This window comes from Equus caballus, chromosome 23, assembly GCF_041296265.1.
Source record: "Equus caballus isolate H_3958 breed thoroughbred chromosome 23, TB-T2T, whole genome shotgun sequence".
Lineage (NCBI taxonomy): Eukaryota > Metazoa > Chordata > Mammalia > Perissodactyla > Equidae > Equus > Equus caballus.
In genome coordinates this window covers 37,932,077-37,958,639 of record NC_091706.1, presented here as the reverse complement: position 1 = coordinate 37,958,639, position 26,563 = coordinate 37,932,077, and the positions used below count along the sequence as shown (strand labels likewise).

At 37.4% G+C, this 26,563-nt stretch overlaps 1 protein-coding gene and 1 pseudogene across 2 annotated transcripts in view; one reads left to right on the top strand and one right to left on the bottom strand.

Annotated features, from left to right (window-relative positions):
• The window catches only part of LOC100058496 (histone-arginine methyltransferase CARM1), a 255,612-nt gene that overhangs the window by 82,672 nt on the left and 146,377 nt on the right, over positions 1-26,563 (top strand). For both annotated transcript variants that reach the window (XM_023627281.2, XM_023627282.2), the window contains exon 2: positions 17,912-18,037. In XM_023627281.2, coding sequence (XP_023483049.1) covers positions 17,912-18,037 — 126 coding nt within the window. The remainder of the gene's footprint in view (positions 1-17,911; positions 18,038-26,563) is intronic.
• LOC106782494 (small ribosomal subunit protein uS2-like) lies at positions 24,410-25,289 on the bottom strand (annotated as a pseudogene).

Sequence of the window (26,563 nt, the reverse complement as noted above, 5' to 3'; positions counted from 1 at the left end):
GATAAAAACAACAATGTTGCTTATCTCTTTGTGGGTCTTTAAAGATATCATCCTTTTGTTATACATTGCAGCATATTTCCAGTTTCTAATTTATCTTAAATTGATGAGCTTTTAAAAAATAGACTGTCAAATATATTTGGTTTTTTCCTTCACGGCTTCTGTCTTCGATATCATGCCTGGAAAAGGTATACATATATTCTGCAGCCCAAGTTTATATAGCAATTTACCTATATATATTTTTTATTGAAATCATAATAGTTTATAACATTGTGAAGTTTCAGTTGTACATTATTATTTGTCAGTCACCATATAAATGTGCCCCTTCACCCTTGTGTCCATCCTCCAACCCTCTTCACCTCTGGTAGCCACTAAACTGTTCTCTTTGTCCATGTGTTTGTTTATCTTCCATGTATGAGTGAAATCACACAGTGTTTGTCTTTCTCTGTCAGGCTTATTTCACTTAACATAACACCTTCAAGGTCCATCCATGTTGTTGGGAATGGGACGATTTTGTCTTTTATTATGACTGAGTTTTATTCCATTGTGTGTGTATATATATATGTCACATCTTCTTTATCCGATCACCATTTGATGGGCACTTGGGTTGCTTCCACTTCTTGGCTATAGTGAATAATGCAGCAATGAACATAGGCGTGTGTAAGTCTCTTCGAAATGTTGATATCAAGTTCTTTGGATAAATACCCAGTAGTTGGATAGCTAGGTCATATTGTATTTCTATTTTTAATTTTTTGAGAAATCTCCATACTGTTTTCCATAGTGGCTGTCCCAGTTTGCATTCCCACCAGCAGTGTATGAGGGTTCCCTTTTCTCCACATCCTCTCCAGCATTTGTTATTTTTTGTCTTGGTGATTATAGCTATTCTAACAGGTGCAAGGTGATATCTGAGTGTAGCTTTGATTTGAATTTCCCTGATGATTAGTGATATTGAACGTCTTTCCATGTGCCTATTGGCCATCTGTATATTTTCTTTGGAAAAATGTCTGTTCATATCCTCTGCCCATTTTTTGATTGGGTTGTTTGTTTTTTTTTGTTCAGTTGTGTGAGTTCTTTATATATATTGGAGATTAACCCCTTGCCAGATATATAATTTGTAAAATATTTTCTCCCAGTTGGTGAGTTGTCTTTTCAGTTTGTTCCTTTGCCTTGCAGAAGCTCATTAGTCTGATGAAGTTCCACTTGTTTATTTTCTCTTTTTTTCACTTGTCCAAGCAGACATGGCGTTAGAAAAGATCCTTCTAAGACCGACGTCAAAGAGTGTACTGCCTATATTTTCTTCTGGGAGTTTTACGGTTTCACGTCTTAGCTTCAAGTCTTTCATCCATTTTGAATTAGTTTTGTGTATAGCGAAAGATAATGGTTTACTTTCATTCTTATCCAGTTTTCCCAACACCATTTATTGAAGGGACTTTCCTTTCTCCGTTGTATGTTCTTAGCTCCTTTGTTGAAGATTAGCTGTTGATAATGTGTGGGTTTATATCTGGGCTTTCAATTCTGTTCCATTGATCTGTGTGTCTGTTTTTGTACCGGTATCATGCTGTTTTGATTACTATAGCTTTGTGGTATATTTTGAAGTAAGGGATTGTGATGCCTCCAGCTTTGTTCTTTTTTCTCAGGATTGCTTTAGCTATTTGCGGTCTTTTGTTGCCCCATATAAATTTGAGGATTCTTTGTTCTGTTTCCCTGAAGAATGTCATTGGGATTCTGACTGAGATTGCATTGAATCTGTAGATTACTTTAAGTAGTATGGACATTTTAGCTATGTTTATTCTTCCAATCTACGTGCATGGAATATCTTTCCATTTCTTTATGTCATCATTGATTTCTTTCAACAGTGTCTTATAGTTTTCATTGTATAAGTCTTTCACCTCCTTGGTTAAATTTATTCCTAGATATTTTATTCTTTTTGTCGCGATTGTAAGTGGGATTGTGTTCTTGAGTTCTCTTTCTGTTGGTTCATTATTAGAGTATAGAAATGCAACTGACTTTTGTAAGTTGCTTTTGTATCCTGCAACTTTGCTGTAGTTGTTGATTATTTTTAACAGTTTTCTGATGGATTCTTTAGGGTTTTCTGTATATAAAATCATGTAGTCTGCAAAGAGCAAGAGTTTCACTTCTTCATTGCCTATTTGGATTCCTTTTATTTCCTTTTCTTGCCTAATTGCTCTGGCCAAAACCTCCAGTACTGTATTGAATAAGAGTGGCAAGGGTAGGCACCCTTGTCTTGTTCCTGTTCTAAGAGGGATGACTTTCAGTTTTTCCCCATTAAGTATGGTGTTGGCTGTGGGTTTGTCATATACGGCCTTTACTATGTTGAGGTACTTCCTTCTATACCCATTTCATTGAGAGTTTTTATCATAAATGGAAGTTGGATCTTGTCAAATGCTTTCTCTGTGTCTATTGAGATGATCATGTGGTTTTTATTCCTCATTTTGTTAATGTGGTGTATGACTTTGATTGATTTGTGGATGCTGAACCATCCCTGCATCCCTGGCATAAATCTCATTTGATCATGGTGTATGATCTTTTTAATGTATTGCTGCATTCATTTTGTTTATCTTCTCAAAGAATCAGCTCTTAGTTTCATTGATCCTTTCTACTGTATTTTTCTTTGGTTTCATGTGGAGGTGCTGAAAGAGTCGCAAGCCTAAAGAGGGCATAGAAGGTCCACTCCTTTTACCCATGCCTTGCCCTATTCATCTCTTCTGTCTGACTGTTTCTGAGTTATATCCTTTTGTAATAAACTGGTAATCTAGTAAATAAAATATTTCTCTGAGTTCTGTGAGCCATTCTAGCAAATTAATCAAACCAAAAGAGGGGGTCATGGGAACCTCTGTTCTATACCTGTCAGTCAGAAGTATAGGTGACAACCTCGGCTTGCAAGTGGCCTCTGAAGTGGTGGGGTGGGGGTGGGGTGCAGTCTTGTAGGACTGAACCCTTAACCTATGGAATCAGATGCTATCTCTGGGTAGGGTCAGAAGTGAATTGAATTCTCAAGATACCCTGCTGGTGTCTAGAGAATTGCTTGTTAGTATGGGAGGACCACCCCCCTACACCCCACATTGGAATTAGTCCCAGGAACCTAGCTTAAACTTTATGCATACAAAAGAGCAAAAATGTTAAATTACCTATTTCTCAAGGGTAATTGAAGCAATCATTGAATTAAGCTTAATTTAGAGGTGTTAGAAATTATTTTTGAATGGGAAAGTGATTTAGTCAAATGTCTGATGGTTCTAATGGTGTTTTGAGGTCTAGTGGTCACTTCTAGGAATTTTATTTTTCAAATAGCAAAGAAGCTAAGAATATAGGCACATGTGCTATAAAGGAATGAATGAACAGAAAGGAAAATAAAAAGGAAATACGCGGTGTGACACAAAACATAGGATGGACAACCCTTGATTTTGGATGATTAGAGCAGTCTTTCTCAAACTTTCTTGTTTATGTGAGTCATCTGGGATCTTGATGAGATACATACTCTCATTCAGAATCTAGGGTAGGCCTGAGAAGCCACATTTCTAACAAGCTTCAGGTGATGCTAAAGCTACTGGTCTGTGGAACACACTTTGAGCAGCAACAATTTAGAGAGTTTGAGTTCTTTTCAGCTCTAGAATTCTAGGCTTAACTCATAGTAAGAGATTCCTCATTTACTTGGTAAAGAGATAACTTGAGCTTAATATTCCCAAGCGTATTTCTGTTTCAATGTGTAAATTATCCCTACTACCATCCAGAATCTTGACTCTCGCATAAATTACTTACCACCTGAAGGTAGTAAGGAAGGTGATAGCATGTTCTCGGATTTCTCCAGGCAGAAGTAGCACAACTACAACATAGCCACAGGACTTCAGTAGTGCTGAGCAATGCCAATGCTATTATAGTGCATGCAAGAGAGACTTGTGCAGTCTCTTACATTGGATAGAAAGGACCAATTCCCATGGAGTGTCTCTGCAGTAAGCTATCCAAACTACACAAGAGCTAATTCTGACTTTCCAGAGTTTCTGATTTGCCTGACCATCCTTTGATCCGTTCTCTAATCTGTGGTAATCATTATTAGTGTAAGAGGCCATGTAGATGTGAACGTCATAAATTGGCAGATGATTTAAGATTTTTTGAATAAGTGTTTTAAGGCAAATGTAACCAGCTAAAGAAAATCCCAACTTTGAAGATTTCCACTTACAAGGAGGTTAATGGAGGGTATTAAAGTTCTAGTCCCAGATTTGCTGTTAACTAACTATATGGTCTTGGTCAAATCACTCTACAGCCTGAGTTTCTGGTTCTTATTTATTAAATGAGCCAGTTGGGTAAGATGACCTCTAGTGTCTTTTGAGTCAATCATTTTATAAAAAGAGCTTGATATAAAACCTAAACTTTGGCTTTGAGCCTTTGGTTTCATAGGAATTAATACATTTCACATGTTATGACCAGAGGGTCAGCTTTCTAAGTAAAAAAATAGTTTTCTTGATTTCTGATCCTGAAAATTGTTTATAATAGGAACAACCTCCTTTCTTTTGTCAATTGTCAGTATAATTTCCATTCCTATGTAGTTGATTTGCTTTTTATTTTCTGGCTGCTTTCCTGATTTCCTCTTTGATTTGGTATACTGATGTTTCACTACTGTGTATCTAAAGATAGAATTTATTTTCCTGGTGGTAACTCATGCTTCTAGTATATGATGACTCATGTTTTCCATAAGTTTTAGCACATTTTCATCCATTATATGTTCAAGTGTTATTTCTCCCCTATCCTCTCTATTCTCTTCTTGTAGAACTCCTATTAAATGTGTATTAGATCTTCTTGTTATGTCCTCAGTCTCTTAACTGATTTCACATTTTCTGTCTGTATCTTTCCCTGAGGCAGTCTATAAAATTGTCTAATTGTGTTTTCTGTTCATTAATCTTTATTCAGCTGTATCTAATCTGTTTTTAAACTCATCTGTTGTTTTAATTTTTTTAATTTATAAAATTTCTATTTGTTTCCATTTTATATCCATACATGCTTTCTTTATCTTCCTTGTTTTTTCTTTATTGTGTCTACTTTTTCATGTACCTCTCTCATCATTTAAAACACCCTTTTTCACTAACAATGAATTATCTGAAAAAGAAATAAAGAAAACGATCCCATTTGAAAAAGTTTGATTCCTACACAAATTTTCTTTACATATTTTGCCTTTGCATGTACACTTAAGCCTTCTCTATTCTAAGATTTGAGAGATGCCTTTCTATATTCTACCTTATTTTGAAAATGGCTATTTATTCTTTAAAAAGTAAATGTTTATTTGAGTGTAAATTGCTAGGTAGGAATCTGTATTAGTTAGGATTCAATTTTGCTGCATGTAACAGGAAACTCCCATGTAACAGTGTCTTAAAAAAATAGAAGTCCACTTTTCTCTCACATTAAAGAAACTCAGTGGTTAACAGTACCGGATTAGCTCCAGGAAATCTTCAGGAACCTAGCTTTCTTTCAACTCATTACTCTGCCACTCAGCTCTACTCATATTAATGGTTACAAAATGGCTAATAGAGCTCCAGTCATCACATCTGCTTTGCAGCCAGCAGAATGGAGAAAGAGAAAAGAAAGGTAAATTTCCTCTCAATTAATAAAACTTTCCCTCTGTCATGGAACTAAATTTTATTCAACTGTTGTGCTACATCATTTGTTTAAAAAGCAATCCTTTACACATTAACTTGAAATGTCACCTTTGTCAAATACTAAATTCTTAGATAACTTTATTTCTGGTATTTTCTTTTCTATGACATTCATCCGTTTGCTTACTGATGTATCTGTACTACATAGCTTTCTTATTTAACTTTTAATTTCTGATAATACTGTATCTGGCTATCTATTTGCCTTCCCCTAACCATAAAAGAAAAAGAAATCCTTGGCCTTTTCCGTCCATTTACTTTCTTGAGCAAAATTTAGAATCATGGGTCAGTTTCCTCCCTGCCACACACACTCACTGAAAATCTTGGAATTACAGGCAACTTCAAGACTTTGCATTTATTTGTCTTTTGCTGACCCCAGCTTTTGTAGTTCTCTTCTGTTCATATGATCTAGTCCTTCACATTTCTTACTCACTTTATTTCTAATTGTTTTATAATTTTTTTGCTATTTAAAATAAAATTATACTTTTAATAGTTTTTTGTGCAGATACATAGAACAACTGTTTAGTAATTTTATTTTGTAACTAGTTCCCTTTCTCAACTCTCTAATTAGTGGAAGTTTTAAGTTGATTCTCTTGATTCTTTCAGATCCACAATCAAACCACTTCCTTTCTAATATTTATAACTCTTGTTTGTTTTCATGTTTTATTGCATTGGCTAGAACTCTCATAACAATGTCAATTAATAGAGACTTGTTCAAATTCTTTGGTCTTATTTGTGACTTTAAATTAATTTGAAACTTAAGAACAACATTGACTTTTGGTTTGATGCAAATATTCTTTATTGTAATAAAAGTTTACCCCAGATTGCTAAGTCTTGTGTGTGAGTGAAAGTTTTTGTTTTTTTTCTCCTGCTCTTTATTTTCTCCATTGATAAAGTGCATCACATATTTTCCTTCAACATGTTAATATGACCTTAATATTAATGACTAGAGGAGTTCCAGATAGTATGAGACCTGGAGCCAGACTGCCTGTGTTCGAATCCTGTCTCAACCAGATAAAAGTTATGGAACTGTGGTACTTTTCTTACTGTCTCAGTTACTTCACTTTTAAAGTGAGGATTAGACTAATATCTACCTCAGGGTTGTTGTGAAGATTAGATGTTACTTCATTTAAAGGGCTTAGGACAGTGCTGGGCAAATGATAAATGTGAGCATCATCATCATTATTATCACTTTTGTTCAACTTTAAACCTGTATTGTCACATTGTACTATTATTTTGTTTATTATGTTATCAGGAATAAAAAGCATAGTTATAGAAAAGTTAAATAATATTCCCAAGGAAATAAGCTAGTAAGTGCTCTAACCAGGGTTCAAACCTAGGTCATCTCCATCTTCACTCCATACTCATAATGGAATTTATTTCTTTGTTAACTTAGTTTATTTTTATTTATTTATTTATTAAAGATTGGCCCTGAGCTAACATCTGTTGCCAATCTTTTTATCTCTTCTTCTCTCCAATGTCTCCCAGTACGTAGTTGTATATTCTAGTTATAGGTCTTTCTGCTGTAGGTAGTTCTGCTATGTGAGATGCCACCTCAGTGTGGCTTGATGAGCAGTACAAGGTCCACGCCCATGATCCAAGCTTGTGAAAACCTGGGCCTCCGAATTGGAGTGTGTGAATTTAACCACTTGGTGATGGGCCGGCCCCCGACATAATGGAATTTATTTATTTATTTATTTATTAAAGATTGGCACCTGTGGTAACATCTGTTCCAATCTTTTTTTTCTTCTTCTCCCCAAACCACCCCCCCACACACTGGTACATAGTTGTATATTCTAGTTGTGAGTGCCTCTGGTCGTGCTATATGGGATGCCACCTCAGCATGACCCGATGAGTGGTGCCATGTCTGCGCCCAGGATCTGAACCGGCGAAATCCTGGGCCGCCGAACTGAAGCGCATGAACTTAACCACTCAGCCATGGGGCCGGCCCTCATAATGGAATTTAGTGTTTATTTTGGGGGTATCTTTGTCAAGTTTTATTATATTGACTTTGTACATGATTTAGGATGAATTCCATCTTTTCCTCTGTTCTGGAGCAGCTTAAGTAGCATAGAAACTAACACTACCTCAACCATTTGATAAAATATTCCTTGTAAAACCAGCTGGGCTCCATAATCTTTTTGGAGAGACTGCTACAGAGTCTTTTCAAAACTTTTCTCAGTGTCAGGTCAAATAGTCTTGATCCACACTTGGGGAACCATCATTTCGTGAATATGTATTGTGTGCAAGGCATTGAGCTGGGGATTGTCAAGTAAAAAGACATGAATAAGTCCTCTGAAGATTATCAATTAAGGTGGAGATAGGACTTGTTCAAAAAGAGCAGATAAATAATTTATGGCAGGAAATTAAGGGTGGAAAGAAGTCTATCCTTAATCAGTTTCTGGCAAGGGTGATATTTATGGACTAGCGTGGTCCCATATTCCTCATGGAGCAGGTGGGTTTGAAATGCTTTTAAGAGTAGCTAAGATTGAGTAGAAAAAGGGGATATTTGCACCTTATTGCTTTGAAAACAGGATTTTAGAGCTCATGTATTGAGAAATTTTGAAATGCTTTTATCTGTCCTTTTCCCCTGTCTTTTTACTTGTCACAGGGAGCTACATAATGCAGAGCAATGAGAACAGACTTTGAAGCAATCCAGACTAATGTGAGTTTAAGTAAATCCCCCAAAACTGTAAGCCTCAGGTTTCCTGTTTACTGAATGGGCATGAGGAGCCCCACCCCATGACATAGCAGTGAGGAACAAGTGAGGTAAAGGATGTGAAAGTTCTCAAATAAGGCAGCTAGCTGCTCAGTTGCCCCATTCTCTCTATGAGCAACTTGTCAGTCAAAATGGCAACATTAATTGCAGCAAATCAAAACCTTTTAAAATCCCTGTTCCAGTCTTCCTATTCAGACCGATGTATTAACACTCATTACTCCACCTGCAAACCACGTGGAACTACTCCTCATTTCCAGATCTGCTGTATTCATTCATGATGTGTTCATTCACTAGCCTTTTACATAGGCTGTTCCCTATGCTTGGAATGACCTTTCCACCTTTTTTCCTTACTATGTGGAAAGGTCTTAACTTTTCTTCCAAAGCTCAAGTCCAGCATAATGTCTCCTATGAGGGATCTCCTAGGCAAAATTAGCTGCTTGTTTTTCTGGGGTTCCATAGCATTTGAACAGACCTCTTTTCCTTGCACTGCGAGCTCTCCCAAGGCTGTGGCTACAGTTTATTTATCTTTGCATCTTCCTCTAGTGCCAGTCAATAGTGACTGGCTTATAGCAGATGCTTATAAGTGTTAGCTGCACGTGTGTGTATGAATAAATCTCCAAACCAAGGCTTGCAGACATCAGGTTCCCCCACATCTGTGGCATGGAGAAAACAGAAATGAATCTGTAGAAGAGTTCTTGACAGCAAAGTTGTTATTTTATACGGTGTCTTTGGAAGCTCCCAATTTTTTGTTGTTATATCTGGTGAATTCACATCAGAACAATTATCCCCGACTGAGTGATTTTAAGAGGATAGTTTATAGTCTCTAGAAACCACAAAGAGAAAGCTGTGATCTGAGAAAATTCTGCCCAGAAAGAATGTAGACACTACAATATTTAGTTACCCTAAAGAGACTTTCAAAAGGAAATTAAATTTAAGTCTGAGAGAAGCAGCTTCTTCAGGGACAGTAGGAAGAATCTTACATTCTTATGGAAAAATGAGGAAGTGAACTTTTTCTTGACCTCTTATCATAACTGGAAAAACATTTTATAAACCAAAAGATCCAAACCATTTGCCAGAGTTGAAAAGAAAAATGTCAGCTAAAAATGCCAAGTGTTTGATTGACACTTTGATATCTGGAATGCTCTGAGATTTCATTCTTTATTTTTATGTGGTTTAGGAAGTGACTAAGGTTTCTGTGACTGCATTGATTAAATTGTTTAATTCAATAAGCATGTATCAATCATGTTCTATGTACTGAGTGCTGTGCTGGAAACAATAGACATATGCTTGATAGAAAAGAGTTGAGATTAAAAAAAGAACAAGATCTACTACTCCTTTTCCTAGAATTTCTAGTAGCCATGGGCTCTCTGACACCTAGTCACTTTCCTGCCAGGAGAAATTGCAGGGGAGCTGAAGGATTACTCAGACAAGCATTGCAAATAAATTTGAGGCCACATAGGTTCCTAGAGAAGCTCTTAGGGAAGTGGCATACTCTTTCACTAAAGGCAGAATGAAATGTTGCTTCCTTCTGATTTGAAAATATCAGTCACAGAGGTGTTTAAAATCTCATTATGGAGTTGGTTCCAGTGTTTATTTGTTCTTCTTTCTACTGTGGTTATGTGTGGAGAGAAGAATGTGGAAGAAAAGATGGAATGTTTAAAAACTATTTTAAAGCTTATTCAGAGGCTACAAAGATGAGATAAGTTTGTCTTTTACTTTATTTTTAACAGTGCATATGACAAATAGGCCATGTGTGCCTGAACTGGAGTGATGTTGATGGTGGTTCCAGTCAAGTGGATAATTCATGGTCCCTGCATGTACCAGGTCCTCCAGAGGCATCAAAGATAAGGAGGACACAATTCCTGCCCATGCACAGTCTGACATCTTGCAAAATGGATAAGACTGGGGTATAAATGGGAGAATAAGCTAAGTGCTGTAAGAGAGGTGCAAGTGCTGTTGGGTTAGTGAAGTGAGCAAGGTAACATATACCAGTTGGAGGCAATCAGGAAAGGTGCCATGGATGTGGCGGCATTTGAGATGGACATTGAAAAATTAGGTAATATTTTCAGTAACAGAAGGGGAGCTGTATCACTTCAGAAGTCCTGCTCTTCCAATTCACATCTCTACTGCCACCATAATCATAAGCCCCTTTTGAAGAGCAGCTGGTAGTTTGGCTGGAGTATGGTATATATTTAGGGGGCTGGGAGGTGGGGGTTGTTTGGACAAAGCAGGAAAGGTGCCTGGGGGATTTACAGTTCCAGGCAGGAGAGTCTGTACTTTAATATTCAGTGGGGGAATCTTTGAAGGTTTGAGCAGAGCATTGCAATGACTGCACATGTGCTTCGTTAATTGTAATCTGGCAGCTTGGAGTAGTGTGAACTCATTTTTAATTGCCTGAGCAGATAGCAATGGAGAGACTGTCACAGTTGTCCAGTAAGATGCCATGAAACTGTAGAATGAGCAAGGTCAAGGGACTCAAGTGAAGAGTTCTTAGACTTGACTCCAGAAGATGATGTACAAAGGGAAGAATAGATCAATTGGACCTCATCAAAATTAAAAACTTTTTACTCTGAAAGATCTTCTTAAGAAGATGAAAAGACAGACTATAGAATGGAAGAAAATATTTGCAAATCACATATCTGACAAAGGGCTAGTATTTAGAATATATGGAGAACTCTCAAAACTCAAGTAAAAAAAATGGGTAAAAGACGTAAATAGACATTCACTGAAGAGGATATACTGATGGTAAATAAGCATATGAAAAGACATTCAGCATAGTTAGCCATCAGGGAAGTGCAAATTGAACACACCATGAGATATCACTGAACAACCATGAGAATGTCTGAAGCAAAAATAGTGACAACACCAAATGTTGTCAAGAATGTGGAGAAACTGGATCATTCATCCATTGCTGATGGGAACACTAAATGGCACAGTCACTCTGGAAAAGAATATGGTAGTTTCTTATAAAACTATATGTGCAATTTTCATCCCTTTAAAAGTTCAGGAAAATGATATTCACATAAAAATGAGCAACAGAAAAGTATTGAGGTCCAATGCCATACAGAGGTACTATAAGAAAAAAGGCAGTAAAAGGCAGAATAACATCCTTACTAACAATGAAAGCATGCTAGAAGGACATGCTCCAAAAATACGTCTGTAAGATTAATTTGCAAAACAAATTAAGAGACATTCAGAAAATTATACAGGGTGTGAAAGAATAACACAAATCAGAATTAGAAAAACTCAGAAATGCAATGACAGAATTCAACAAATAATTAGAAATAAAATAATTAAAAATAAAATCAAAATTTTAGAAAGGAAGGATAAATTAGGGGGAATAAGAAAATACATCAAATAAAAGAGAAAAGATGGAAAATTTTAAAATGTAAAAGGAAATGTAAAAGAGATAGAAACAAAGTTAGAAAATTGAAGATAAGCAAAGAAGATCCAACACACACATAAGGGTCTTTAAACACAATAATGAATGAAGAAAAAAATAGTAAAATTATAATTGAGAAAATTTTGCCAAAATAAAAACAATTGAAAAAATAAACTTTATCCTAAAAATATTAATCTAGAATGGCCAGCATAAGATACATTCTGGTAAAAATTACTGGCCTCTAAAGAAAGAGAAAAAATCCTTTGTCTATCTAGACAACATTAGTATATTACTTGTAAGATAATGAAAATTAGATTATCTTTAGACTTTTGACAGTAATGCTGTATAAGGAGTAACATATTAAAGATCCTCAGAGAAAGAAAATCTTAGCCAAGAATTTTATATCGAGAAAAGCTGACCTTTGAAAATATAAAAAGACAACGACAATCATGGGCATGCAAGAATTTGGGGAATATTGTTCCCATGACCCCTCCCAAGGAATCTGCTAAAGAATTTGTTTCAGTGAGACCTTCCTAAGATTCTACTAGAGGGGCTGGCCCCGTGGCCGAGTGGTTAAGTTCGCGCGCTCCACTGTAGGCGGCCCAGTGTTTCGTTGGTTCGAATCCTGGGCGCGGACATGGCACTGCTCATCAAGCCACGCTGGGGCAGCGTCCCACATGCCAAAACTAGAAGGACCCACAACGAAGAACATACAACTATGTACCAGGGGGCTTTGGGGAGAAAAAAGGAAAAAAAAAATCTTTAAAAGAAAAAAAAAAGATTCTACTAGAAAATCGCTTTGGGTTTACAACTGAAATGACTAGAGAGACAGCTATGTAGGAATGGTGGTGAGCAGGAAGTAGTTATTAAATGAGGGCCAAAAGGGAACAATATTACTATGTAACGACTTATGATTTCACAGTGTAGACTTAGTAAAACTAGAAAACAGAATGTAGAGGAAGGAGAGAGCAGTTGGGGGAAAAAATAAACAACCCAAACCAAACCAAAGCCACCAGACAACTGTTTCAGTAATCGTAAATAATGCTGATGGTATTAGTGTTGTTCCTCTGAGACTGATGTCTTACAAGCCCCTCTTCCATCTCTGTCTGTCTCTGTCTCTCATGTATGGCAGCCACCCCAGTTCTTAACTCTAAAACCTCCTCCAAGTCCTTTCTTCCTTTTGCTGCTTATCTTCCCATTTTATTCATTTCTTTTCTACTATTATCGTTTGGCCCTTTTCAACCTGAATCGAAATTTTATTCATTTCTTTTCTGCTATTATCGTTTGGCCCTTTTCAACCTGAATCGAACAATCCATTTTCAGTTTTTCTTCCCTATCATTACTTCAAAAGCCTAGAATCAAATCTATGAAATACAAAATTCTCCTTACCAGATAGAGGAGAGGAGGAAGCTGTGAATACATCATTTATTACTATTTTGTGACATCTCTTAAGAAGTTATGTTATTAATATGATCCGTATTGATGCCTAATTTTAATATTAGATTTCTTGTATTTCTGTATTCCTGTCCTTTTTTTCTTTATATTCATTTACTGTGGTTAAATTTGTTTCAAATAATAACTGCACAGTTGTTTATATATTTTATCCCTTCTATATTGGTGCTGCCTATGTAATCATTTTTTAATTATCTCTTTCTAGGAGACACATTTCCTAGGTAGACTAACTTCCTATTTCTAGATTGGAAAATATTAAAAGGATCACTTAGCGAAGAATTGGTTTATATGCCATATTATTAGGTCATGGGTTCTGTTCTGTCCAGAAATTTATATATAACAATATATTTTAGAATCTCTCTTCTAGACCATGACTGATATCTAATATTCTTGGTCAAGTAGTGTTGTAGCTTTCCTGTGGAGCCTGGACTTTTGCATTTACGTGGGCTGAAAGGGGAAGGCGCATATATGTGGAGAAGTAGAGAAATATTGGTTAAGAAGCAAGGACAAGTCTCTTGATCTTGCCCTGTGGCATTTTCCATATTTACTTGTCTGCACTTGTAAAATGTAAAAAGGATAGATCCGGATTTCTTTCTGTGCTTTTGGAAGTTTTGTCAGATGAGGCTGAGGTGGAGGCTAGAGTGAGGCATCTGGATTCAGCATCATTATGATTTTCTTTGAGAGTCCTCTGGGAGAACAAGAGGCTTTTCCTCGGGCAGGGAATGACAAGGCTCTGGGCTTTCCTAAAGCTGACTAAATTTTGTGCGCACAAACTTATTCTCCGCGTTACTTTGCTGCCACCAGAAGATCAGGCTTTGCCCTTTGAAGAAGCAGTAAGGAGTGTTGCTGATGAGAGCCAAGTACAAAAGCAGGGTGGGAGTAAATGCCCAGAAGCAGCCAGCCTTATTCGGTCATTGAAAAGATGAAATGAGAGGTTTGTAAAGGGAGTCAGAGTGTCCCGCAAATGTAGTATTATTATTATTACTAGTAATAATAACTTGATAGAAGGGTAGATGCTCTGTACCTTAGCACAAAGTACATTGGAAATGATTTCCAATCCACCCGACTTTCTCCAGTGTAGTGATATTTCCTGGTCTGGGATTTATATATGCTCCTCAATAATTTTTTATTGTATTCCTTCGTTTTTCTGATATAAATTCTTTTTTTTTTTTTTAAAGATTGGCACCTGAGCTAACAACTGTTGCCAATCTTCTTTTTTTCTTTTTTTCTTCTTCTTCTTCTCCCCAAAGCCCCCCAGTACATAGGTGTATATTCTAGTTGTAGGTCCCTCTGGTTGTGCTATGTGCGACGCCACCTCAGCATGGCCTGATGAGCGGTGCCATGTCCTCACCCACGATCTGAACCGGCAAAACCCTAGGCTGACGAAGTGGAGCGTGCAGACTTAACCACTCGGCCACGGGGCTAGCCCCTCTAATATAAATTCTTTAATTTAAAAAGACACATTTCTCGGTTGATTATACACTCTCCCCTAAAATCTTGCTCACATTAGTTAACAGAAATCATTTAGAATGTTTGTTTTATGTACTAACATGGTCAAAGGACAGGAAAGGAAATCAACACAAGAAGTTATAAGATTAGCAAACAAAAAACATGAGAAAACATTCATTTCCATGAATGATTTAAAAAATAAATAAGAATTCCAATAATGATTCTATTGGAGCAGTAATTCCTAAATAAATATTTTGAATGAAGTAGTAGTTAATGTTTAATAAGTAAAGATATTAAATGAATGGTAATACCCACCAAGAGTGAGAATGTGGTAAAATACATTAGTAACGATAGTGTGTCTGTGTTTGATTTCTTTTTGCTGAATGAAAATAGCTTTTTTTTCTGATTATAAAAGTAAAGAGTCACATAGAAAATTCAAATGTCAGGACTTTGTAAAAGGAAAAATAAAAGTGAGTCCAGATCTCTCCCTCCAGAGGAAACCCCTGATGGCATTTGGGTGTGTGTCTTTTTAAACAGCTTCCCACAAAGATAAACATCAGATTACTGAGATAATGTTATATGTGCTGTTCTGCAACCTGAACGTGGAGGTACCATGTTTGATTTAGCCAGCCATGAAGGGAAGGACGCAGCTTCCTTGCGTTTTCTAGCTATAGTAAACCACTCTAAGATGTAGGTCCTTGAGTCTCCGTTCATCCACACTTGACAAAGCACTTCCTGGAAGAAATTATTATAAGTAGAACATCTAGCAAAGAATACATAGATTTTAAATTTTGAACCATACGGGCAGAATACATTCCAGAAATACAGAAATTCCCATTCTAGTAACTGCCATCCACTGTCATCTCACACCCTTTCCAATATTTGATATTGTCAATATGTAGTTTTAAAATTTTGACAATGAGAGATAAAAAGATCTCATTCTTACACATTTTTTGATTATTACTGAGATTCATTATTTTTTCACATTTTTTTGCTATTGGCATTTTGCTAGTTATGAGTTACCTACTGATTGATTACTCTCACTAACTTCTCAATTGGGATGCTTGCTTCCTCTTAGTTTTTAGAGCTTACTGTATATTGGGGATATTAAGTCTTTGTCACATATGTTGAAAATATTTTCCCAGCTGATCATTGCTTTTCAATTTTGTTTAAAGTATCTAAACATTTTTTTTTTGCCATAGGTAGATTTTAAAAATGTCAGTAACCAATAGTTTCTGGATTTTATGTTATGCTTAAAAAGACCTTCTCCTCTCATATTTGTACAGAGGATATGTGGGCGGTCATTTTGCAATATATAAAAGTGGGGGAAAACCAGAAACTCGAGGTATACCCTAAAGAAATCACGACAAAACAAAAAATTCTGAGCTTATCTGGTGAAGAAGAATTGAACTAGATAAATTTTGAAGCTTTTTATCTATTCTGGGATGGTATGCAATCAATACACAGAAGAAAGCTTTCACAGATTAAAAAAATATGTATTAAGTACCAGGTACTCTCCTAGGTTTTGATTCAGAGAAAAAAAGACAATGATTCTGAAAATAAAGTAAAATTGCCCCTGTCCGCCAAGAGCTCACAGATGACAATAGTCTCATCTGTACAGTCGACCTTCTGTATCCCTGGATGCGGAACTCGCAGATACCGAGGACTGACTGAGGGACTTGAGCATCCGCGAATTTCGGCATCCGAGGGGTGTCCTGAAACTAGTATTTCGTGGGCACTCAGAGATGGACTGTGCAAAGGACTGTAGAACCCTAGGATCTTCCTTCCATCTTATTCTACTCTGAAACCACAAGAGAAACAATTGGCAAATGCTAAAAAATCCTGATTTCTTGAAAAAAAATATTCTTGTGCTTTCAAGAAAACATTGTTTAAAAGAGCGCCATTCTCCCCTTCTGCATCTACATTCACGGCTACCCCCCTGCGAGAAGACACTGATGCCTTCGAGACACTGGCTGGGCTGTACTTACTAAACCTGTGATCATGTTTCATGCCAGAAAAATGTTTTCAAAACATCTGCACTATTTAACCAGTCAAGATGTTTTGTGAAAAATATTTGTGAAGGCTTCCATCAGGAGGTACGCATTCATTTGAAGTAATGGATGAAAATATTTGAAAATATTTGGTCATCTTAACTCTGCGTGCGCATGTGTTTCGAATGTGTGTGCATGAATGTTCATATGCTCATATGAACAGTAGAATTCCATATGCAATTATGTTTTTAGGCTAATATACTTAGTGTATTTGATTTTGTAAGGGAGAATAGCGGACATTAAGGATAGGAACTAAGATCTACTTTATAATGAGAGAAATAATAATAGTCCCTTATTATTTTAATAGGATTTTAGAAATTTTACCTTTATTATTCAGCCTTCACAAAAAGCCTGTGAAATAAGCATCAATAATTTCATCTTACATAATGAAAAAAATTGTGACGTAGTGTGATTAGTTGATTGAAGCTTCTTAGGTTAGTAAATATCAAAGATGAAGACAAAACCCCAAGTTGATTGCTTTTTCCACCAGAATACAGCTGCCCCAATGCTAAAGGCCTGTGTAACCTGTAAAAGGAGGATTAGCAAGTTAGTTCCTAGTTATCCATGGTGAATCTAATGAGATGCTAGCGGCTTACACAGGCCCTGCTTGCAGAAACTATGCTCTCTCTGTCATGCTTGCCTCCGCACAATGTGGTAGGAATAACATGTGCTTTGGAGTCAAGTTCAATCCTGGGTTTGAATTCCAGTTCAGCCACTTATTACCTGTGCATATTTGTACCCAGACGCCCTGCCTTGTCTTCACCTAGGAACATCGGTAGTGATAATACACACCATAGAGAGTTTTGTGATATCTCTGGCACATAGTGTGCTCAAGAATCACCCAGATGGACATTACTTGGACTCGCCTGGGATGGTGTCAAAAAATACAAAATGATTTGGGGAACACTAGGGTTATAGGGAATGGGGCCCTGGCCATAATGACAAGAGCCAATAAGAGTCAGTTTGAGCCCTGTGTTAACTCACCTGCAAAGAATTGGTATTTGGCCATAGTTAGATTCATCTCTTTTATCTCTGATCCTCATATCCCCTTATGTCCCAGGAGGTATTACATTAAGAAGAAAGAAATGAGGAGCCTTGAGAACATGAGAGAAGTGTAGGAATGGCATTGATGAGCCTTTTTTTTACAACACTTGAGATGGATTTTCCTAATCCTTTTTTTTTCTTTTTTCACCCTCTATAGCTGATGGCGTCTGTGTCTTTAAATGCTTACTCAACAGAGACACCGAATGTTGCCGTGTGGGGAAGGAGTCCATTTTGATTACTCTGGGCTACAACAGTGCTTTGCTGAAGTTTGAGTCTCAAGCTGGTAAGTTTTGTGCCTGTGCTGACCCCCTTGTCTTTTCGAAAGACGAATCTTCTGATTGGTTGACTTTTGGCTGTGACTGATTAGGGGAGTTTTGGCAGCATGTTTCCTGATGTGAGTTGTCATCAATTGATACAATGATTTAAAACTGGTTCTGGTGCTTACTTGATACCATGGCTGGAGAATAACCAGCCTTTTCCTAGACTATGAGAACATTTTTATTCTTAGCCCCCCTTTTGGTCTTCCTTCATCCAAAGCTGCAGGTGAGGCTACCAAGGATTGTCCAGCTCTTCATCACTGCTGTTGATTCTCTTTGAATATGAGGTTGTTTGCAGAAATGTGATTTTCGGTTTGAGTGTCAATCAGAATGATTTCATCCTGTTTTTGTCTTTATTTTATTTATTGTTTTTTTTGCTGAGGAAGATTCTCCCTGAGCTAACATTCATGCCAATCTTCCTGTATTTTTTAGAATGTGGGCTGCCAGCACAGCATGGCTGCCAACGAATGGTGTAGGTCCACACCTGGGAACTGAACCTGGGCCGCTGATGCAGAGTGCATTGAACTTAACCATGAGGCCACTGGGGCTGGCCCCTGTTTTTGCCTTTAAATCATTTGTTGAACATTTTTAGACTTTGGACAGCAAATGCCAGGCAAAAGGGAGGTAAAGTCAAGTAGAACTAGGACTCTTTTAAGAAAGCACTAAAGGGCACTGTGGAAGATTTCTAGCTTGATAAAGAAAATTACGGAGAACAATGCCTTGAGTCTACCTTAGGTGGTCAATTGTCATTTCTTTAACTCAGACATAAATTGTTCCATCTTACTTATGGTGTTAATCCAGACAATGTAAAGTGTTGGCAATGGTATGTATTTTCCTCTTGTTGGCTAAAATGGTTAACCTGGTTTCTTGTATCTAAACTGACTCTGGAGTAAGCCAGAACTAGGAACTTGTTTTATCACACATCTATCCATCATTTTATTCATCCATCAGTTCATCTTATTTTTATGATGCATTTCAGAGTAAATTATAATAACCAGCACATTTCACTGCCGTATACTTCAACCTGCATTTCATTAACTAGAATTCAAAATTTATGTTTCTCATTTTTTTTCTATTGAGGTTAAATTTGCATACATTGAAGTGCACAAATCTTAATACCATCATTCCTAAAAGTTACCTCATACCTTTTCCCAATCGCTTCTTACTCCTGTCCTTCCAGAGATAATCATTGTTCTGGTTTTTATCCCACCATAGGTTAGCTTTGTCTTTTCTAGAACTTCCTATAAATATAATCATTTAGTATACACTCTCTTTGATAAGGTCACTCAGCATGTTATGAGATTCATCCACATTGTTGCAAGTATTTCTTTGTTCATTTATTTGTGACTAAGTAATAGTCACAATTTGTTTATCCATTCTCATTGTGATGGACACTGAGACTGTCTCCAGGTTTTGGCTATGATGAATGAGGCTGCTGTAAATATTCTCATACCAATCTTTTTGTATATATATATTTCATTTCTCTTGGATCAATAGGAGTAAAGTTTCTGGGTCTTAGAGTAAATGTATGCTTAGTTTTATAATAAATAGCCAAAATTTTTTCTAAAGTGGTTGTACCATTTTACACTCCCACCAATAACGGATGAGAGTTCTGGTTGCTCCACACCTGTGCTAACGTTTGATCTTTCAGTCTTTTTCATTTTTTCCCTTCTGATGGATGTGTAGCTGTATCTTGTTGTAGTTTAATTTACATTTTCCTGATACTTAGTTATCTTAAGCACTTTTTCATGTGCTTATGAATTCAAATTGTTTGCCTCCTACTAATTGGTTGTTTATCTATGGAGTTGTTGTTTTTTATATATCCAGGCTACCAGGCATTTAACAGATATGTAATTTATGGATGTTATTTCCTAGTTTGTAGCTTGCCTATTCATTTGCATAATGATGTCTTATGTTGAGCAGAAGTTCTAAAATTTGATGAAGTCCAGTTTTTCATATTTTCTTTTTTGTGTATTGCATTCTGTGTCCTAAGAACACTTTGCCTACCCTCAAATACTGAATGATTTCTCCTATATTTTCTTCTAGAAGTTTTATAGCTTCAGCTTTTATATTTTAGGTATGCAATCTATCTTAATTATTTTTATAGGGTGTGAAGCATGGGGCCAAAGATTATTCTTACACCATATGGATCTCCATTTATTCTAGCACTGTTTGTCAAAAAGACTTTTGCAAGTCAAATGACTGTACACACACTTGGTCTATTTTGGAGCTCTCTGTTCTGTTCCATTGATTATCCATATGCCAGTGTCACATTGTCTGGATTACCTCTAAAGTAACACTTGAAGTCAGAGTTTAAGTCCTTCAACTTTGTTCTTCTTTGTCAAGATTGTTCTGGATATTCTTGCTTCTTTGCATTTCCGTATACATTTTATAATTAAGTTGTCAATTTCTGCAAAAGTGCTTGGTCCAATCTGATTGAGATTGGTCAATTGGGTGAGAATTGTCATTTTAACACTATTAAGTCTTTCAATCATTGGTGAGCTGAAGACAGCTCATACTAAATCACAAGACAAGATTATTAAATTTTCAGGCATTTGATGGCTTGAAATTGGCTAGGGTGGGAGAATTTACACCACAGAAATTGGCAACCTCCGCAAACAGGGGCCCTTTTTGTTTTGTGGGTGGAGTCAGTTGTTAAATGTTTACCAGAATGCCATTGCTTGCTTCCAGTCCAAGAATATGGTATTTCTCTCCATTTATTTAGGTCTTTAATTTTTCCCCAGAAGGGGAATGTTTTGTAGTTTTCAGTGTAGAGGTCATACACAACTTTTGACAAGTTTATCCCTAAATATTTTATGTTTTAGAATCTATTACAAATAAAATTTTGGAAACTCACAACTGTTTGCTGCTGGTATATAGTAAATTAATTTTTAATGTTAATCTTGGCTACTACAACCTTTTATATTCCCTTACTAATTCTAGTAGTTATATTTTAGATTCCTTAGAATCTTCTACATTTAAAAAAACTTCGTTATCTGCAAATAGAGACAGCTTTAATTCTTTTCTGATCTTTATGCCTTTTATAATTTTTATCAACTTTTTGAAATTCTTCTTACCTCCAGTACAATGTTGAATAGACCTGGGAGAGCACTTGTCTTTGACATTCTCCCGATTGTAGGGGAAAAATCTAGTATGTTACCATTAAGTATAATGTTTGCCATATGTTTTCTGTTGCTGCCCTTTATCAGCTTGGGGAAGTTCCCTTCTATCTTTAGCTTGCTGGAAATTTTTATCATAATTAGGCATTAGATTTTGTCAAATATTTTTCTGGATCTATTGAGATTATCATATTCTGCAAATTTGGTGAATTACTTGGAATGAAATAGTTTGTATATAATTGGTATTATTTCTCCATAAAATTTTTGATAGACTTCACCTGTGAAGTCACTGGGGCTTGAGGTTTTATTAATGGGAATAAAAGTTATTTAATAAATATTGGACTCCAGATTTTCGTCTTGTGTTAATTTGATATTTTATAGTTTTTCATGGAATTGTTCCATTTCATCTAAGATGTCAGATTTACTGGCAAATTTGCTTATAATTTGCATGTTATCCTTTTAATTTTGTAATATCTATAGCAATTTCTCCTATTCCTTTCTAGATACTGGTTATTAATATCTTACCTTCTTTTTGATCAGCCTAGCTTAGAGGTTTATCAGTTTTATCAGTCTTTTCAATAAATTAGCTTTTGGTTGTATTATTTTCTCTGTTGTTTGCCTATTTTCTATTTCATTGATTTCTGCTCTTATCTTTATAATTTTCTTTCTTCTGCCTTCTTTGAGTTTACTTTGCCCTTTTGTTCTAGCTTCTGATAGTGGAACTTTAACTCATTAATTTTACCCTTTTATTCTTTTCTACTATGATTTCTTAAAGTCACTAATCTTCCACTATGACTTTACTTATATAACCAAGCTTTGATATGTTGCATCTTCATTATTATTCAGTTCAAAGTGCATTCTAATTTCTCTCCTATTACTTCTTTGATGCCTGAGATATTTTAATTTCCACGTATTTGGGAATTTTGCAGATATCTTTCTGTTATTGGAGCTGGACATTGTAAATGTTGTGCGGTTGAGTGTCTGGATTTTGTTGCCTTCCTTTAAGGAGTATTGAGGTCTGTTCAGACAGGCAGATTAGCTAATGGTAGGTCAACTGGATTCTTCTGAGACTTGTTTTTAGCTTTGCCTTGGCTGGCATAGAGAGGTCTTTACTCTAGGTCTAGTTTAGATGTGCTCCTAAGGTGTGACCATTCTGTGGTTTCTACTATATGCCTCAACTATTCAACACGGTCTCTTCACTCTGGCTGTTTCTGAACTATAAACTCTCCCCACCCTGTGTTATCTCTGGGAATTGTTCAGCTTAGAGCTCCCTAGTAGTTATTCTTTTCCTGTAGTTGTTTTTGTCCATCGTGTGGAAATCTGCCCTACACGTGTGCTGCTTAGGATTTATTCAGCTGGAAGCTCAAGGGGAGCCCTTGGCAGACTTTTTTAAAGCTATTTCTTCATACAGGAAGACTTTTTTCTCTAGTAATCTACTTTAGAAATTCTAGCAGCTTCAGCTTTCCTGAATGCCAATCTCTAATACCTTCAACTCAGCAAGACCACTTTGTTCTGTTTTACTTCCCACGCCACGTGATGACGTGTGGCTGGTGGCTTCTAGTTAGAAAGCCAGGGTCATCACAGTACTGTCCTCATTTGTTTACCTTCTTTCAGGGTTCACAGTTTTGCATTGCCTGGTCTCCAGTGTCTGACAACTACTGTTTCAGGTATTTTTCCAGTTTTGTTGTTTTAGTGGAAGGAAAGGATGGTACCAGTTAATCTGTTATGATTATGAGCAACAGTCCTCCCTATTTCTTTCAGGAGAAAGAAATTCACAGACTCAGAACGCTTCAGATGTCTTGGGTGGTAGCAATGGGTGAGCATGAAAAGCCAGAAGCAATCAACATTCCCATTTCTTCTGTATTGTTACTTTGATATATGTCCCAGCTCATTTCATTCAATTGTTGTACAACCCCTAAATCAGAACCTTCTATCCTGCAAGCCAGGCAAAACAAGTTTCAACTCATTAAAATATTTGCAAACATTTCCTTCCTTTCGATGGTAGATCTGTCTTTTTGACTTTGATATTCCTATAGTGTATGTAAATGACATATTTCTGGTCTTCAAGAATCTTCCTATGATTTTAAAGGGTACCCCCCCAAATGCTGGCCACAGACACAAAGGGTTACAATTACAGAACATATTTCAAAGCCAGTTGTTTTTGCCAATAACTGTGAAGGGTGAGATTTTATCCGATTTGCAAGCTAACAAGTTAGTTTACCACTGTTTCATGAATGCTGACAGGAGACACAAGACTCCTGGCTCAGAGATAAAAGACTTTATGTCTCAGAGAAAGCACAGTAGCCAAAGTGTCAGCATGTTGTCAGTTCTTGGAGCCCCAGTTGCCACTGGCAGATGCAGAGGATCAGATGGGTGCCTGCACATGTAGCAGGATCCATTACAGGAGAGGAACAGTAAGCTTGGAGAACCCACTATTTTATAGCAAGTAGTAAGCAAGCCAGCTCTTTGTTCCAGAAGAAGGTATTACTTCATACCTCAAGGTTGCTTGCTGCATACACAACCTTGAGAAGTACCCCAGGCAAAGAGTAGTAAAGGCCTTGCATTCTTGGCATACCCACTAAGACATGTATGAAGTGCCTCAGTCATTCAAGATATCCCCAAAACTGTAGACAGACAACACTGAATGAAGAGAATACCAACCTCTCAGTACTTTTCATTTGTTAGAGGGGACCAGACATTCTTTAGACAGAAATAATTCAAATAAGCCTGAGGCAGAAATGAAACCTGATATCCAGAGAGCAATGAAGCAGAAATAATTTAGAAACATACTCAGTAAGTGCAAAATGACTACCTTAGCACAGTTAGACTCACCCCAGAAGCCAAGGAAGACTGGTTGGGTCCTGAAGGGCTTATAAACTGAACCTCTCAGGTAATGCAACTTCGAAGCTCCAGTTGGTAAGTCTGTCAGAGCATCTTGGTGGGACCTCCATGTTAAAAGTCAAACAAAAAAACTTAAAATTTTTGGAGTACTGAGTGGAGTTTTGTCTGCAACAATAAAACATAGATGCAGGAGTCCTGCTTTCATAACAACGGGCTCCCAGAGAAGGAGAGAAGGCTATATTTGTAGGTCAAATATGACAGCCTGCAGGTCTGTTTGGATTACAGTTGAGTCCGATTTTTTTTTTGACACAACTTTTAGAAACTATTTCATGTCAACTTTATTTCCATTTCCTGTTTAAGAGTCTGTGGAAGAACAGCTCAAGACCACTGAGTGGTTGTTCCTACCCAATCAGTGGCCTGGGCAGTGGGAGCTGCAGATCGGTCTTCAATGGCAGACTGGCGCTCCAGTCTTCAGTAGGGAACTGCTGAATAGGCCTGAGGGCACTTGCATGCATTCACAGCAGCCTGTGACCTGGGCTTGAGTACCAGTAAATCTGGGAGCTGGAGCACTCCATTCACCCTGAAATTCCTCCTTGATCACAGTGTTTTCAGCAGTGGCTTGCTCTTCCTATTCAATCTCTTCAAGATCTTTGTAGAAGTAGAGATCAAGCATACCCTCCCATGGGTGTTCATGAAGGATGGTGCCACACATGTGTAGAAGGTCCCGGGCCAGCACCCACCACATCAGACCCACTGAGTGAGCTCCCTTATTGTTGCACAGGATGGCAGTGTCTACATAGCACAGGGGAGAGTCTGTGTTACATAGAGCAATGGCAGGCAGGTTAACATAAGACACCTCTGTGAGAGGCTGGTGGTCAGCCCTTGGATCAATAACCACCAGAAGTCATGGCTCCTGGAAGGCTGCCTGGATCTGGTTAGTAAAGATTCCAGGAATGAAATGACCAGTGATAGAAGTGGCTGTAATAGTAGCAGTGAACTTCAGCACATGTCACTGGCCAGTATTCCTGGAGGATGTGACACTGACATCAGCTGGGCCTTAGATAGCAACAATTGCACGAGCTGCCAGCTGAAGCTTCTCCCAGACTCTCTTCAGATTTATGATGTAGATGCCGTCACTTTTCCTTTTGTAGATATACTATTCCATTTAGAAGTCAATATTGGTGCCACATAAGTGGGTTCCTGCTGCAAGGAATTTGAGGCCATTCTCCATTTACAGGATGACAAGGGCTCCAGACATTGTGAAAACTGTCCTTTAAGTTATGACAGGAACCCAGAATGACGCCGCTGTCTGGACCCCTCTCTGGGTAGCGCAGAAAGGCTGTCAGTTTTAGTAAAGACAAGAAATTCCTGTCTTTGATAACGAAAATCAGGATTTGGTTTATTTCAGGCTGTGAAAGTTTTAGAATGTTTTTTTGTAGTTTATGGCTTTTCAGGAATGTAAGTCTTTAAGAAATGGAAGAATTTTCTGGGCTATGTAATGGAACATAACTAGGCTAAGAACAAAATGTCATTTTCACTTTTATGCTGTAAACATTTAACCTATTGTCTCATCTAGTACTCTCATTATCTACTTGAGGGAGGATTTAATTGGATCGTTTACTGACCAGGAAACTGAGATTCAGAGAAAATCAGTCACTTTCTCAAGATAATGTGACTAATAATTAACTGACCAAGGAGTCGAATCCAGAGCTGCCTGACTCCAAAGCCCATGTCCTCTTCCCACACATCCTCCCTGTTGACACGTGTTTAGTTTCAAGAAAGAAATAAGCCAGTGAAAGAATAAGGAGCAACTGTGCAGGAAGAAGACTAAATGGAAAACCTTTCTGCCAATGTCTGCATACTTTGAACACTTAATGCTCAAGAAAACCATACTCGTAAACTCCACATAGAATGTGTGTTTTCTTGAAGTCATGTTTCCAGTGTAGGGTACTGTTCAGAGTTGGTACCAAAAGTCAGAGCAGGCCTGAGAACTTTATGTTTTAGGGGCTCCCAAAATTGAGGGTGCCTTGATTTTCTGGACAAAAACTTATTTGAGTCTTTATTCTTTTTAAAGATTGGCACCTGAGCTAAAAACTGTGGCCAATCTTTTTTTTTTTTTTTTTCTGCTTTATCTCCCCAAATCCCCCCTGGTACATAGTTGTATATCTTAGTTGCAGGTCCTTCTGGTTGTGGCATATGGGACACCGCCTCAACGTGGCCTGACGAGCGGTGCCATGTCCACACCCAGGATCTGAACCCTGGGCCGCTGTGGCGGAGCACGAGAACTTAACCACTCGGCCACAGGGCCAGCCCCTATTTGAGTCTTTAAATTGCAGTGAAATGGAAATCTTGAGATTCCAATAGACAAGCTCCAAACGGATTGGGATGCGTTTTACTCCCCAATACATCCGGTGGCTAAATAGTTTCCCTGAACTACCTACACTGCTTCTGGAGCTCTACCTGAAGGATAGAACCCAGGCCCAGAACCACGTGGCTCACTTAGTGTTTGGGGCCAATGGGAGGAGTCTGTCC